Source organism: Apodemus sylvaticus, chromosome 12, assembly GCF_947179515.1.
Source record: "Apodemus sylvaticus chromosome 12, mApoSyl1.1, whole genome shotgun sequence".
NCBI classification, from domain to species: domain Eukaryota; kingdom Metazoa; phylum Chordata; class Mammalia; order Rodentia; family Muridae; genus Apodemus; species Apodemus sylvaticus.
In genome coordinates, this window is record NC_067483.1 from 78,747,955 (window position 1) to 78,759,220 (window position 11,266).

Genomic DNA, 11,266 nt, shown 5'->3' on the forward strand with positions numbered 1-11,266 from the left:
TCTAGCGAGGTCCCCAAGGATACCGTTTCTTTTCGGAGCCTGTAACAACTCACATACCCACATCGGCTCTAGCCGACCTCAAGTTTGAAGCGAACGGAAGTGCGGCAGCTCTGGGGCCGCCAGTAGGCTGGGCGGGTCGAGGACACACTTCCGCCCCTCACCAATATGGCCGCAGGCTGGCACTGCGCATGAGCAGCTGTCTATGGAGAGACCTAGATCCAAAGACGGAGAACGCTGCCGGGGGAAATTGGCGACTGAAGCGGCCTGGGCCGGTGAGTGCGTTGGAGCCGGCCGGAGTCCGGAGACCTGGTGGATCGGCAAGGCGGGGCGCCTCTGGTTTGGCTGGAGTTTCTTAGGCAAGGCCACGCCTGGGCACGGAGCCTTTGTTTTGGGGGAGGGGGCCGTGCCTGGCTCTTTATCTCCTGCTTTGTGGCCCGAGCTCGCTCCCCGCCCAGGAGTGCACACGTCCCACCCGCCTGCGGTGTCCAGCTGCGAGCCGCGGGCCTGGGAAGGTCCCCGGCGTCCTTTCGCGTCTCTCCTCCGCGGAGCAGCTGGGACGCGGGCGAGCGGGGCTGGGCCGGCGGGGTCACCGCGCGGGCTGCGGGGCTCGCGCCTGGCGGGTGCTCAGGTCCCCAAGTGCCTACTACTAGTTGGAGGGCCTGCAGGGAGACGCCTGGTTCTCAGGCAAGGTCCCTGCACCTGAATTCTTTGGGAACTTGATCTGGTTTGTGTATGTGTTTGTTTGAATTTCTGTCTTTGCGTCTGTGCTTGGTGAGGGCGTTTGCTGGGCTCTTCTTTTGCGCATGCAAACCACAACATCCTATGCTGATTTCCGTGACACATATTATTAATGCTCAGGATGCTTCCGGATGTACAACCAAGATTTGAATAAGTAGCCTAGCGCCGTTTCTGGGTAGCCTCAGAAGTTGTGCTGACAGCTGTGGGCTTTACAGTTGCCTCCTGTGCCTTGCCCTCTCTTTCATTGCCTCCTCCTGCAGGCGGTGCCCCAGGCTTCGGAGGAGCTCTTCCTCCTCGCGTCTGAGGATGGAGACCCTAGGTGGTCCGTAAACCCGGACGCTGCCTCCCTGGGCAACATTACTTTGTACGGACAGTTTCACTTTCAGTTCCCTTTTGTTGTTGTTGTTGTTGATACCGTTTTCTTTTGCACACGGTCTTTCCTGGGCGTATTATCCGTTAAACTAAGATTTTCTTTGCTTAGAAAGGTTTGGAGGATCTTAGGGTAGAGAGATCATTTAAAAAAAATCTTGTCCTTTCTTGTTGAGATTATTTTATTGCTTTGTATTATGCAGCTGTTTCTTTCTGGTGGCATCTGTCTGTACAGTTCTTTGTTTTCCCCCTTCTCTGGCGGGTTGTCAAAAGTCCTAAGGCAGGAACATTGTAGATGGATTCCTCCCCCATTGTTTTTTCTCCTTCAGAACCCTGAGCCTGGAGGTTTTCTTCGCCCCCCCCCCCTCCTGAGGCTTAGTTGATTTGGAGTTGTCATGGCAACATTTTAGCAACTGTGTTGCTCTACAGGAAGCCTTGCTGAATAAAATAAAGAAGCCTGGAGTAGGATGCACTTGGGCACTGGTGTTTGTAACAGATGCTGTAAATCTGGACTCTCCCAAAACAAGGGCCCTGACAGCAGAATGGTGCCCGAGAGCCAAATCGGGGTTTTATGTTTAGTGATGGCTTCCCAGTGGCAAAAAAACTTTCAGTTCTTCCCTTCTTAGATTTGAGGACTGGAATTTGTTTTTGTTGTTGTTATTATTTGATTTTTTGAAACAGGATCTCTTTATACATAGCCTTTGCTGTGCTGGAACTAACTAGACCAGGCTAGCACTGAACTAATAGAGATCCATCTGCCTCTGCCCCCTGAGTGCTAGGACTTCGTGCACCAAAACCCCTGGTGAGAACTAGAATATCTGTCTTCTTCTTTTTGGGGGGTGGGGGGAGAGGGTTTCTTTGTGTAGCCCTGGCTGTCCTGGAAGTTACTCTGTAGATTAGGCTGGCCTTGAACTCAGATCCGCCTGCCTCTGCCTTCGGAGTGTTGGGATTAAAGGCTGGTGCCACCACCTCCCAGCTTCTATTTTTTTATTTTGTTTTTTGTACAGTTTGTGTTTGAGAAGTTGGAAGAAGAGGCTGGAGTGTGGTGGGTTTTAGTTACTAGTTTTGATAGTGGTGGTCTGAACTTTGCCCTAGTTATTCCTATGAAGCTGCTGCCGTAGAGTGGCCAGCCCGGTCTACAGAGTGAGTTCCAGGATGTCCAGGGCTACAAGAAAAACCATGGAGAGAGAGAGAGAGAGAGAGAGATTGAGATTGAGATTGGGGAGGGTTGAGATGGGGGTTCTCGGTGTTGCCCTGGCCGTCCTAGAATCCTGTAGCCCAGGCTGGCCTTGAACTCCAGAGACCCACTTGCCTCTGTCTCCCAAGTGCTGGAATTAGGCATTGCTGCCACGCCCTACTTGCTGAACCATCTTAACGGACTCTCTTTTGGTCAGAGGGAGGGGTGGTGGTGGTCAGTTGTCTTTCCACATTGTTGGGGACAGGGACTCCTCGTGGCTACAGTTGGCACCCTACTTCTGGAGACTCATCGCCAGCTTACTGTCAGGTGCCCTGTGATCACACACGTGCACACTACTTCATCCCGTTCTGTGTAGGTTTTAGGACTCGGGTGTTAGACTTGCTTCTTGAGCCATCTCCCTATTTTATTTTAGAGACAAGTTCTTGTAGCCCAGCCTAGTGTGAGACTAGCTTTGCCTTGGACTCCTAATTCTGTTGCCTCTACCTCGTAAGTATTGGCATGACAGTACAGGCGAGCACACCAGGTTCTTTCGCCTTAAACGTCCACCATTCCTGTCTCTTTCTCCTGAGTGTTGGACTTACAGGACTAAGCCACCATGTCCCTCGAAGAGTTGCTTTTTCGGTCACTGTAGACTAGCACTTGCCATCAGATTGGGGGAGTTGACTTTTCTTTGCAGGTGATTGGTTTATTTTCCTGGTTGTGTCTTTTTGGAGCCCAGGTTCTAGAACCTGGAAAGCTGGTCAGTTGCCTAGCCTCACTGCAAACTCTGTGGTTTCCACCAGGATTTAGCATTCAGGCCTTTGAGTCAGGAGATACGAAGTCCTCCGAAAGAAGACCAGAGACTCGGATGAGCCCCCTCACAGAGAGATGAAGGGGTAAGTTGGGGGGGTGTTTGCCGAGAGAGGGATGCCCAGGGGTGGGGTGGGGGGTGGGAGGTATGGGGAAGATATGCAGACTAACTAAGGGCATTGGATTGGGGTCAGGTTCCCAATTCCAGCACTTACCAGCTGTGTGATTTAGTTTCCCTGTCTATAACACTGTAGCACTATTTACTTCATTGTGTTATTAGTATCAAGATAGTAAGCTGGGCAGTGGTGGTGATGGTGCCTGCCTTTAATCTCAGCACTCAGTGGTGGCACACGCCTTTAATCCCGGCACTTGGGTAGAGGCAGAGGCAGGCGGATTTCTGAGTTCAAGGACAGCCAGGGCTACACAGAGAAACCCTGTCTCAAAAAACCAAAATAAAATAAAATAATCTCAGCACTCTGGAGGTAGAGGCAGTTTTATCTCTTGAGTTCAAGGTTAGCCTGGTCTACAGAACAAGTTCCAGGACAGCCAGAGCTACACAGAGAAAAACCAAACCAAAGCCAACCAACCAACAAAAAGGTGCTTGTAGCCTGGTGTCTGTGTTTGTGGTAAATACTTAGTTAATTAGTTAATTGCTTTTTTTGATTTTTTTTTTTTGAGACAAAATGATAGTCCTGGCTATGAGTCCCAGCTGCCCTGGAACTCACTATGTAGACCAGGCTGGCCTCAAACTCACAGAAATCCACCTACCTGTCAAGATGAAAGGAATGTACCACCTTGAGTCAGCAGTAATAAATACTGCCACAGTCTAACTTAGCCTAACATCTGTCTGGATGCCAGTGAGTTTGGGAACCATGTTACTAGGTCAGTGAACGTCTCACATCTTCCATTTGTTTCTTGTTTTTGTTTTTGCCACAAATAGGCAGCAGAAAACAGCTGAAACCGAAGAGGGGACAGTGCAGATTCAGGAAGGTGAATGTTTGGGCTGCCCACCCCCCCATGTGGTCCATCTCCTACGTACTTGTGTCTTTTAAATGCTATGCAAGTAGTACAGGGAGAAAGGCAGTGAACTTCTAGATCTTTCTTTGCCTCTTAATTTAGGTGCAGTGGCTACTGGAGAGGATCCGACTAGTGTAGCTATCGCCAGCATCCAGTCAGCCGCCACTTTCCCCGACCCCAACGTCAAGTACGTCTTCCGAACTGAGAATGGGGGCCAGGTAAGGGAGGGGGCCAGGTGGCAGCAGATGTTGCCTGGGGTTGGGGTTAAGGGAGGGGCATGGATGTGTTTTGGGGAGCTGTCTTTTGGAGAAGGAGATGAAGTTGTGTATTATTGGGGTGATAATCGGAAGCTTAAGGATGGGTGTGGGGCTGGGTACGCTAAAACCTCCGAGGGGGGGAACAAGAGACAGTTGCTGAGTCTGTCTGTGAAAGACTCCTGGGACTTCACATAAACTCCAAGAGGCCGTTCTGAGGGGCTGTGGTTCGGGACGCTTACCCTTCTCCCCTCTTCCCCGCTTCTAGGTGATGTACAGGGTGATCCAGGTGTCTGAGGGGCAGCTGGATGGCCAGACAGAGGGCTCTGGCGCCATCAGTGGCTACCCCGCCACTCAGTCTATGACTCAGGTACTGGGGGAGAGACTGTGAGAGGACTAGAGAGTTTTTAACAATAACTAGGGAGCCAACAGGAAGCAGGGGTGGAATTCGGGACAGTGGGGTGCATCTCAGGCCATGTTAGCCCAAAGCACCGGGTCCAGGCGTGCTCAACCTTTTGTCATTGGGACATAACCCTGTCATCTACAAAGATCATGCGTAACATGGAGCTGGAAAGGTGGCTCAGCACCCAAGAGCACTGCTTGCTCTTATAGAGGACCTGAGTTCAGTTCCTAATAACAACACAGTGGCTCACAACCATCAGGTTTCAGGGGATCAAATGGCCTTTGACCTCCATAGGTGACACACACACACGCACACACACATACACACACACAGAACATATATATACATTCAAGAAAATTACTCATACACATAAAAACAAATCTTAAATACACATGCTTGAATTTAAAAAAAAAATCTTAAATACACATGCTTGAATTTAAAAAAAAAAAAACACCTCATATTCTAACTTTAGTTATGCGTTGGGTTGCGTTCGTAGCTGCCATGTTGGCCAGGTGGCTTTCTGTGTTTCTCCTTCCTTCTGCTGAGGGCTAGAACCTTGAGGGTGAGAGCGTGGGACCGAGTCCCTGACTCTCTGGCCTCCGCTCTCGTGCCCCTCCTCAGGCAGTGATCCAGGGAGCCTTCACCAGTGACGATGCCGTTGACACGGAGGGGGCAGCTGCTGAGACACATTATACGTACTTCCCCGGCACCGCAGTGGGAGACGGGGCAGGGGGCACCACGTCTGGGAGTACCACAGCTGTTGTTACCACTCAGGGCTCAGAGGCACTGCTGGGGCAGGCAACCCCGCCCAGCACAGGTGAGCTGTTGCACAAGGTTGGTGGCCTGAGGGGCGGGCTAGGCTGTGGGAAGTGGCTGGGGGCACTGGGCTTTAGCCCGTGACTTTTAGTAATAAGATCAGTAATAAGATCAGAACAGTAGTGAGCCTGGGCGGTTGAAGGAACTGGTGGGAGCGTGTTCTCCAAAGGGTCCCAAGGTCCAGGCGAGCGAGGTTCCTAGGCCCGGGCCCTGATAAAACCTACCTTATATCTTCACAGGTCAATTCTTTGTGATGATGTCACCACAAGAAGTATTGCAGGGAGGGAGCCAGCGATCAATTGCCCCCAGGACCCACCCTTATTCCCCGTGAGTGACCTTATCTGTTGTTAGGAGTGGTTTCAGTGCCTGCCAAGGCTTACGTAATTCCTCACCCTAAACACCAGTCCTGGTTTTGTTTGCTTCTTTTTGCCTTTTCTGTGGTCCGCCCCCCCTGGACTCTGTTATCAGGAAGTCAGAGGCTCCCAGGACAACTCGAGATGAGAAACGGAGGGCTCAGCATAACGAAGGTGGGTGGCATCCAGACCTCTTCGGGACAGCCGAAAGTAGATTTGGGAACTGCAGCGGGAGGAGGCTGGCGAGGAGTCACTGTGTCCTTCTCCTTGCCCCACAGTGGAGCGCCGCCGCCGGGACAAGATCAACAACTGGATTGTACAGCTGTCCAAGATCATCCCAGACTGCTCCATGGAGAGCACCAAGTCTGGCCAGAGTAAAGGAGGCATCCTGTCCAAAGCCTGCGACTACATCCAGGAGCTGCGGCAGAGCAACCACCGCTTGTCGGAAGAGCTACAGGGCCTAGATCAACTGCAGCTGGACAACGATGTGCTGCGACAACAGGTCAGACTGACTCCGGGACCGGCCCCCTTGGCAGCCCTCTAGCCACTGACCCAGTTTGGGTTCCCTGGAAAACACTTCCCATTGTCCTCAGCCGTGCCTGTGGAGCTCAATTCATGGCTTAGCAGTGTCAATATTTTTTTTTCCTAATCATTTCCGTTACTGCCTCCTTTCTGTGCAGGTGGAAGATCTTAAAAACAAGAACCTGCTACTGCGAGCTCAGTTACGGCACCATGGATTAGAGGTCGTCATCAAGAATGACAGCAACTGACTCTGGGGACTCAGGGGCTTTGGGCCGAGAACTGCAGACAGCCCAGGAGCAACAGGCTGATGATAACCCCTGCCCCTCTCCTTCACTGCCTGCTTCTGGCATGGGACTCGGGGGAGTTTGGCAAGTGTGTTTTTGGACTGAGGCCCCGTGGCGGCCGTCTGCAGTGGGCGATGTGAAGCAGTGTGGAAGGCACCGACGCATTGCCCGCTCCCACCGCGTGGTCCCCGGGCCTGGTACTCCTTTGGCACATTGCATGTGCTGTCCCCTTGGTGGACACTGGACACTGGATCTGGGCTTGCCCTGCGCTTACTTGGAGTGCCTGGAGAGGGTCTGTGGGCCTAGTCCTTCACTGGCTCTTCCTTTCCCCAGAGCAGAAGAGGCAAACTTGAGTACTCTGGGGAGCAGAAGGGCCAGTGAGCAGCTGAGGCCTCTGCAGAAGCCTCTGGAGCCAGGGAGAACTAGAGGCAGGGCCGGGTTCACTGAGCCTTCCCTGTTCCGGGGATGGTTCTTTTTATGTCTTTACTGTTTTTTGTTTTTTGTTTTTTTTTTTTAAAGATAAAACTGTTTAGAGCCACAGTTGTCTGTCTTCCTCCTTTTGTGGGGCCGTGGGGGAAGGGAGAGTGCATATTACTCTTTGACCAGTAAGGGCTGGGTCAACCTTTGAGTGGGGTGCTACTGTTCCTGTACTCATTACCCAGAGTCCTGGTACCTGTGCCAAACCTGGGTGAAATTTCCGGCCTAACCTGGGCAGTCTATAAAGGTTTCCACTGTGAGCAAGTTAGCAGTATCACCAACTGGTGCTATGGGACTCTTGTTTGTACTCCAGGGGCCGTGCCTTTGCTTCCGGTTCCGGTCTCTGGTTGGGCTCTGGGAGGGAGAGGGAGATGCTTCGGGTTGCAGTTCTGCGTCACAGTCACAACAGTGCGGCTGCTGGAGCCATGGCTGGAGGTACCGGAGAACGCCCCCCCCCCCCATGTGAGGGTGAAGTGGATGCTGGTCCTCTGGGTAGGGCTGTTTGTGCAGAGAGGAACATGGGGTGTGGCTGTGGTTCTCAAACAGCTCCACTGGGTTGGGAAACTGCCAGGGAGTGGGGTGCAGAGGCCATAAGTGTCCCGCGGTCCCCCTGCCCTCAAGTCTCTCATGTCTTCTTCCCCAGTGCCTGCAGTCTCCTTCTCTGAACTCCGGTTACTCCTGGCTTCAGGCAGGGCCAGGCTCTTCGATGTTCGATCTCGGGAGGAGGCAGCAGCTGGTACCATTCCTGGGGCGCTCAATATCCCTGGTATAAGATTTCCCTTGTTGGCAGAGGAACAGTCCGTGATGGTCTTAACTAAAGCAGTCTCCTTTAGTACGCAGTAGGGGACAATGCTGGTAGACATAGGGCCTTATTGCTCAAGCCAGCCCTCAGGTTCCCTAGAGAAAGGATAAATGGAGACCGAGCCTGGCAGCCGAACTAGCTTATCCAGTTTGAGGGGACAGCGGGTGGCCAGAGGGGGCAGATTCCCATCTGAACGCTGACTGACTTCTCTGAAGCTGGAGGCTTTCATCCCCTTGATCATCCACTGCCTGCTTAAGACTCAGGAAGTGGCAGCATTTGCTGGCTTAACTCTGCACGCTGTTCCTTGTCTTTGAGGATGGGATGGGGCGTGGTTGGCCACCATGTTCAGACAGCCTCTGCAGATTGGCCACTGCCAGGATTCAGCTCTTCCAGTCCCACCTTGTGAGCCTCCCTATGCCACTGCCTTTCCGTTTTGTCCTCTCTCAGTGTCTGAGTTGGAAATGGCCTTGAACATGGACCCAGCTGCTTTTCAGGCTGTGTACTGTGCGGAGAAGCCAAAGCCAGAAGACAAGAACCTTATTTTCTTCTGTCAGATGGGCAAGCGGGGTCTCCAGGCCACACAGCTGGCACAAGGTCTCGGATACAGAGGGTACGACAAGCAAAAAAAGGCTTGGCTTGGCTGGGTGCTGACAGGGGACGTCTGCTGGACTGGTCCTTCCTTCAACATTGCTTTTTCTCCACAGGGCTCGAAACTATGCTGGGGCCTATAAGGAATGGCTGGAGAAAGAAGGCTAGATAGAAGGCTTACTGGTTTGTGGCTATTCTCGGGCCACCATGCTGGGCCAGGCAAATCCTTGTAGTGCTTTACACGTTTAAAACTCAAATAAAAAGTGCATTTAATGAAGTATTAGATGCATTTAGTTTGTCACGTGGACAAAGAAAATGGTTCTAGTACTAATCTAGTGCTGTGTATCTCAGGATCTTTGTCCATTCACCTGGTCCCTACCACCCCAATTAAAGCAGTCCACCGAACAACTGAGCCTGACTTCAAACAGCAGTTTCCAGCCCAGAATGCACATTAAATAATTACCTAATAGCCTTTAAAAAAAAAAAAAGGTTGAAATTAGATTGTGGGGCAGTGGGCCGGGCCACCAGACAGAAAATCTGGTGAGGTTGAATGGATTCAGGAACCAGGTTCCTGCACTGGAACAGGTGACCAGACACCCATGACCACAACACCCCACTGAGAGGACTGGGACAATCAGCCCAGTAGGAACAACACCTGACTTCCACATGCAGATGAGGCGTCCCTAACATCTCACACCAAGCCAATAGAAAGCATCTGCCTCTAGATCCCAGCCCACCCCAAATGTGTATAGGGTCCTAACCACCAGCAATACAGTGCACGAGTTACTTCACCAAAGGTAGTCTGAGAGGCCTGTCTTACTGAGCTGTAACACTTCTGGGAAGAGTTTTCTCTCCCGAAGCTTTTGTAGCTGGATCTTGACTTGGCCCAAGGAGCCTGGGGGGGGGGGGGGTGCTAGACTGACTGCAGCCCCTTCCTGCTCCGTGACCCCCAGCCGCCCACTGTGTCCGTCTTGCCGCCCTCCCCTTGGCGAGCGCTAACTCTTTGGCTTCTCTGAGCCAGAGCCCATCAGATCCCCTTGAGCAGAGGCAGTGGTACCAGCATTACTTTAGGTCCTAATCTAGCCTGGGTGACACTGTGACTTCTGGGCTAGCCTAGGTGCCGGGTAAGTTCTATGCACCCATGCAACAGCAAAACCCCTGTATCAAAAGGCAAAAAACAAAACAAACACTGCTTGGTGGCCCAGGCTTTTCACTACAGTACTGGGAGGCAGAGGCAGTTGAATCTGTGAGTTTGAGGCAGCTTGGTCTATGTGGTGAGTTCTAGGCCAGCAGGACTACATAGTTAGAAAGAAAAAAAACAAATCAGAAAATGAAGAAAAAAACCCACATATGGGCTGGTGAGATGGGCAAACAACTAAAGACAACGTGCTGGCAAGCGTAAGGACCCGAGTTCAATCCTTGGGACCTACAAGGTGGGAAGACAGACTAACTCAACGGGTGAATTGGAAACTTCGTTCTTTGGAAAGTTATGTCAAATGGTGTTTTACTGGGGCACACAGGTGAAAGGATGTCTTGCTAAAGCAGACATGTGGAAAACTTTTCCTGAAGCTGACACAGGTGAAAGGATGTTTGGCTATAAGCAAACACATGAAAGAGTGCTTGATGGAGGAGCATAAATACGACCCACGGACAGTGGGAGACAGCACCGAGCCTTGGTTTGCTCTGCTTCCCTATTTTTCGCTAAAGACACACATGTATTGGTTCGCCCATAGCATTGTTGAGCTCAACTTGTGATCTTTCTGACATTAAGAGAAAATTACTCCGGTGCAGCTTTTGGATTCTGCAGCCTTGTCCCAGGCCGGCTGGGGAGCCTGGCGGTACAGCTGTCCGGAGTCTGTCTGCTGAAAGGACTGGACTGTAGCTGCTGGTTCATGCCTGGGGTTTGCCTTCCTAGAGGGCTGGTCTGCGGCTGCTGCATCGTATTTGGTGTTTGCTCTGGGGACCAAACAGCTGCCCAAGAAGATTGAGCTCACCCCCAAAGAACTATTGCTGAGCAGGTCCACTTCCCCCACATCCTAATAACTTTTCTCTTCCACTACCTCTGCTGGGTGTTGAGCTAGAGGAGAGGTTGCAACCTTATTAAAAGTAGGTTGCAGCTGGGCGGTGGTGATGCATGCCTGTAATCCCAGCACTTGGGAGGCAGAGGCAGGTGAATTTCTGAGTTCGAGGCCAGCCTGGTCTACAGAGTGAGTTCCAGGACAGCCAGGGCTACACAGAGAAACCCTGTCTTGGAAAAGAAAAAAAATGCCTACATACAGGTTGTCTCCGACCTCACATATGTGGCATATGGCCATATACAACACACACAAAATAAATAGTACCCATTTTTGTTTGTTTTTGTTGTTGTTTTTTTGAGACAGGGTTTCTCTGTATAGCCCTGGTTGTCCTGGAACTCACTCTGTAGACCAGGCTGGCCTCGAACTCAGAAATCCGCCTGCCTCTGCCTCCCAGAGTGCTGAGATTACAGGTGTGCGCCACCACCGCCCGGCTCAATAGTACCCATTTTTATAAACCACATAAAGTATTCCTTGGGGCTGCAGAGATCGTTCAGCAATTAAGAGTACTGAGCATTGTCTGTTCCTCCAGAAGACCTGGGTTTGATTTCCAGCGCCGAAGGGAGCCTACGACCATCTGC

General features: G+C 51.7%; 2 protein-coding genes across 5 annotated transcripts; both read left to right on the top strand.

Annotated features, from left to right (window-relative positions):
- Positions 1-131: 131 nt before the first annotated feature.
- Usf1 (upstream transcription factor 1) lies at positions 132-7,283 on the top strand. 3 transcript variants are annotated; one of them, XM_052200969.1, is made up of 10 exons: positions 132-272; positions 3,088-3,180; positions 4,035-4,084; positions 4,214-4,329; positions 4,634-4,735; positions 5,390-5,585; positions 5,824-5,911; positions 6,053-6,111; positions 6,216-6,439; positions 6,618-7,283. In XM_052200969.1, exons 2-10 carry the CDS (start codon positions 3,173-3,175, stop codon positions 6,705-6,707), a joined length of 933 nt encoding a protein of 310 aa, XP_052056929.1. In that variant the 5' UTR covers positions 132-272; positions 3,088-3,172; the 3' UTR covers positions 6,708-7,283. The 3 variants fall into 3 exon arrangements, with proteins under 3 accessions (XP_052056929.1, XP_052056930.1, XP_052056931.1); XM_052200970.1 differs by lacking the exon at positions 132-272 and adding an exon at positions 614-730; XM_052200971.1 differs by lacking the exons at positions 132-272; positions 3,088-3,180; positions 4,035-4,084 and having other exon boundaries at positions 4,212-4,298.
- Positions 7,284-7,384: 101 nt separating this feature from the next.
- Positions 7,385-9,001, top strand: Tstd1 (thiosulfate sulfurtransferase like domain containing 1). Of its 2 annotated transcripts, XM_052200974.1 has the most exons (4): positions 7,385-7,655; positions 7,864-7,986; positions 8,470-8,632; positions 8,727-9,001. In XM_052200974.1, exons 1-4 carry the CDS (start codon positions 7,592-7,594, stop codon positions 8,776-8,778), a joined length of 402 nt encoding a protein of 133 aa, XP_052056934.1. In that variant the 5' UTR covers positions 7,385-7,591; the 3' UTR covers positions 8,779-9,001. The 2 variants fall into 2 exon arrangements, with proteins under 2 accessions (XP_052056934.1, XP_052056932.1); XM_052200972.1 differs by having other exon boundaries at positions 8,470-9,001.
- Positions 9,002-11,266: the final 2,265 nt, after the last annotated feature.

What these genes read in the sequence shown, in the direction of transcription:
- Usf1 (XM_052200969.1), top strand. An exon ending in CCACTCAGTCTATGACTCAG is followed by an intron (nt 4,736 to 5,389) that starts GTACTGGGGGAG and finishes GCCCCTCCTCAG; the next exon opens with GCAGTGATCCAGGGAGCCTT. An exon ending in GGCAACCCCGCCCAGCACAG is followed by an intron (nt 5,586 to 5,823) that starts GTGAGCTGTTGC and finishes ATATCTTCACAG; the next exon opens with GTCAATTCTTTGTGATGATG.
- Tstd1 (XM_052200972.1), top strand. Translation starts at nt 7,592, where the DNA reads ATGCTTCGGGTTGCAGTTCTGCGTCACAGTCACAACAGTGCGGCTGCT. An exon ending in TGCTGGAGCCATGGCTGGAG is followed by an intron (nt 7,656 to 7,863) that starts GTACCGGAGAAC and finishes CTTCTTCCCCAG; the next exon opens with TGCCTGCAGTCTCCTTCTCT. An exon ending in TGGGGCGCTCAATATCCCTG is followed by an intron (nt 7,987 to 8,469) that starts GTATAAGATTTC and finishes GTCCTCTCTCAG; the next exon opens with TGTCTGAGTTGGAAATGGCC.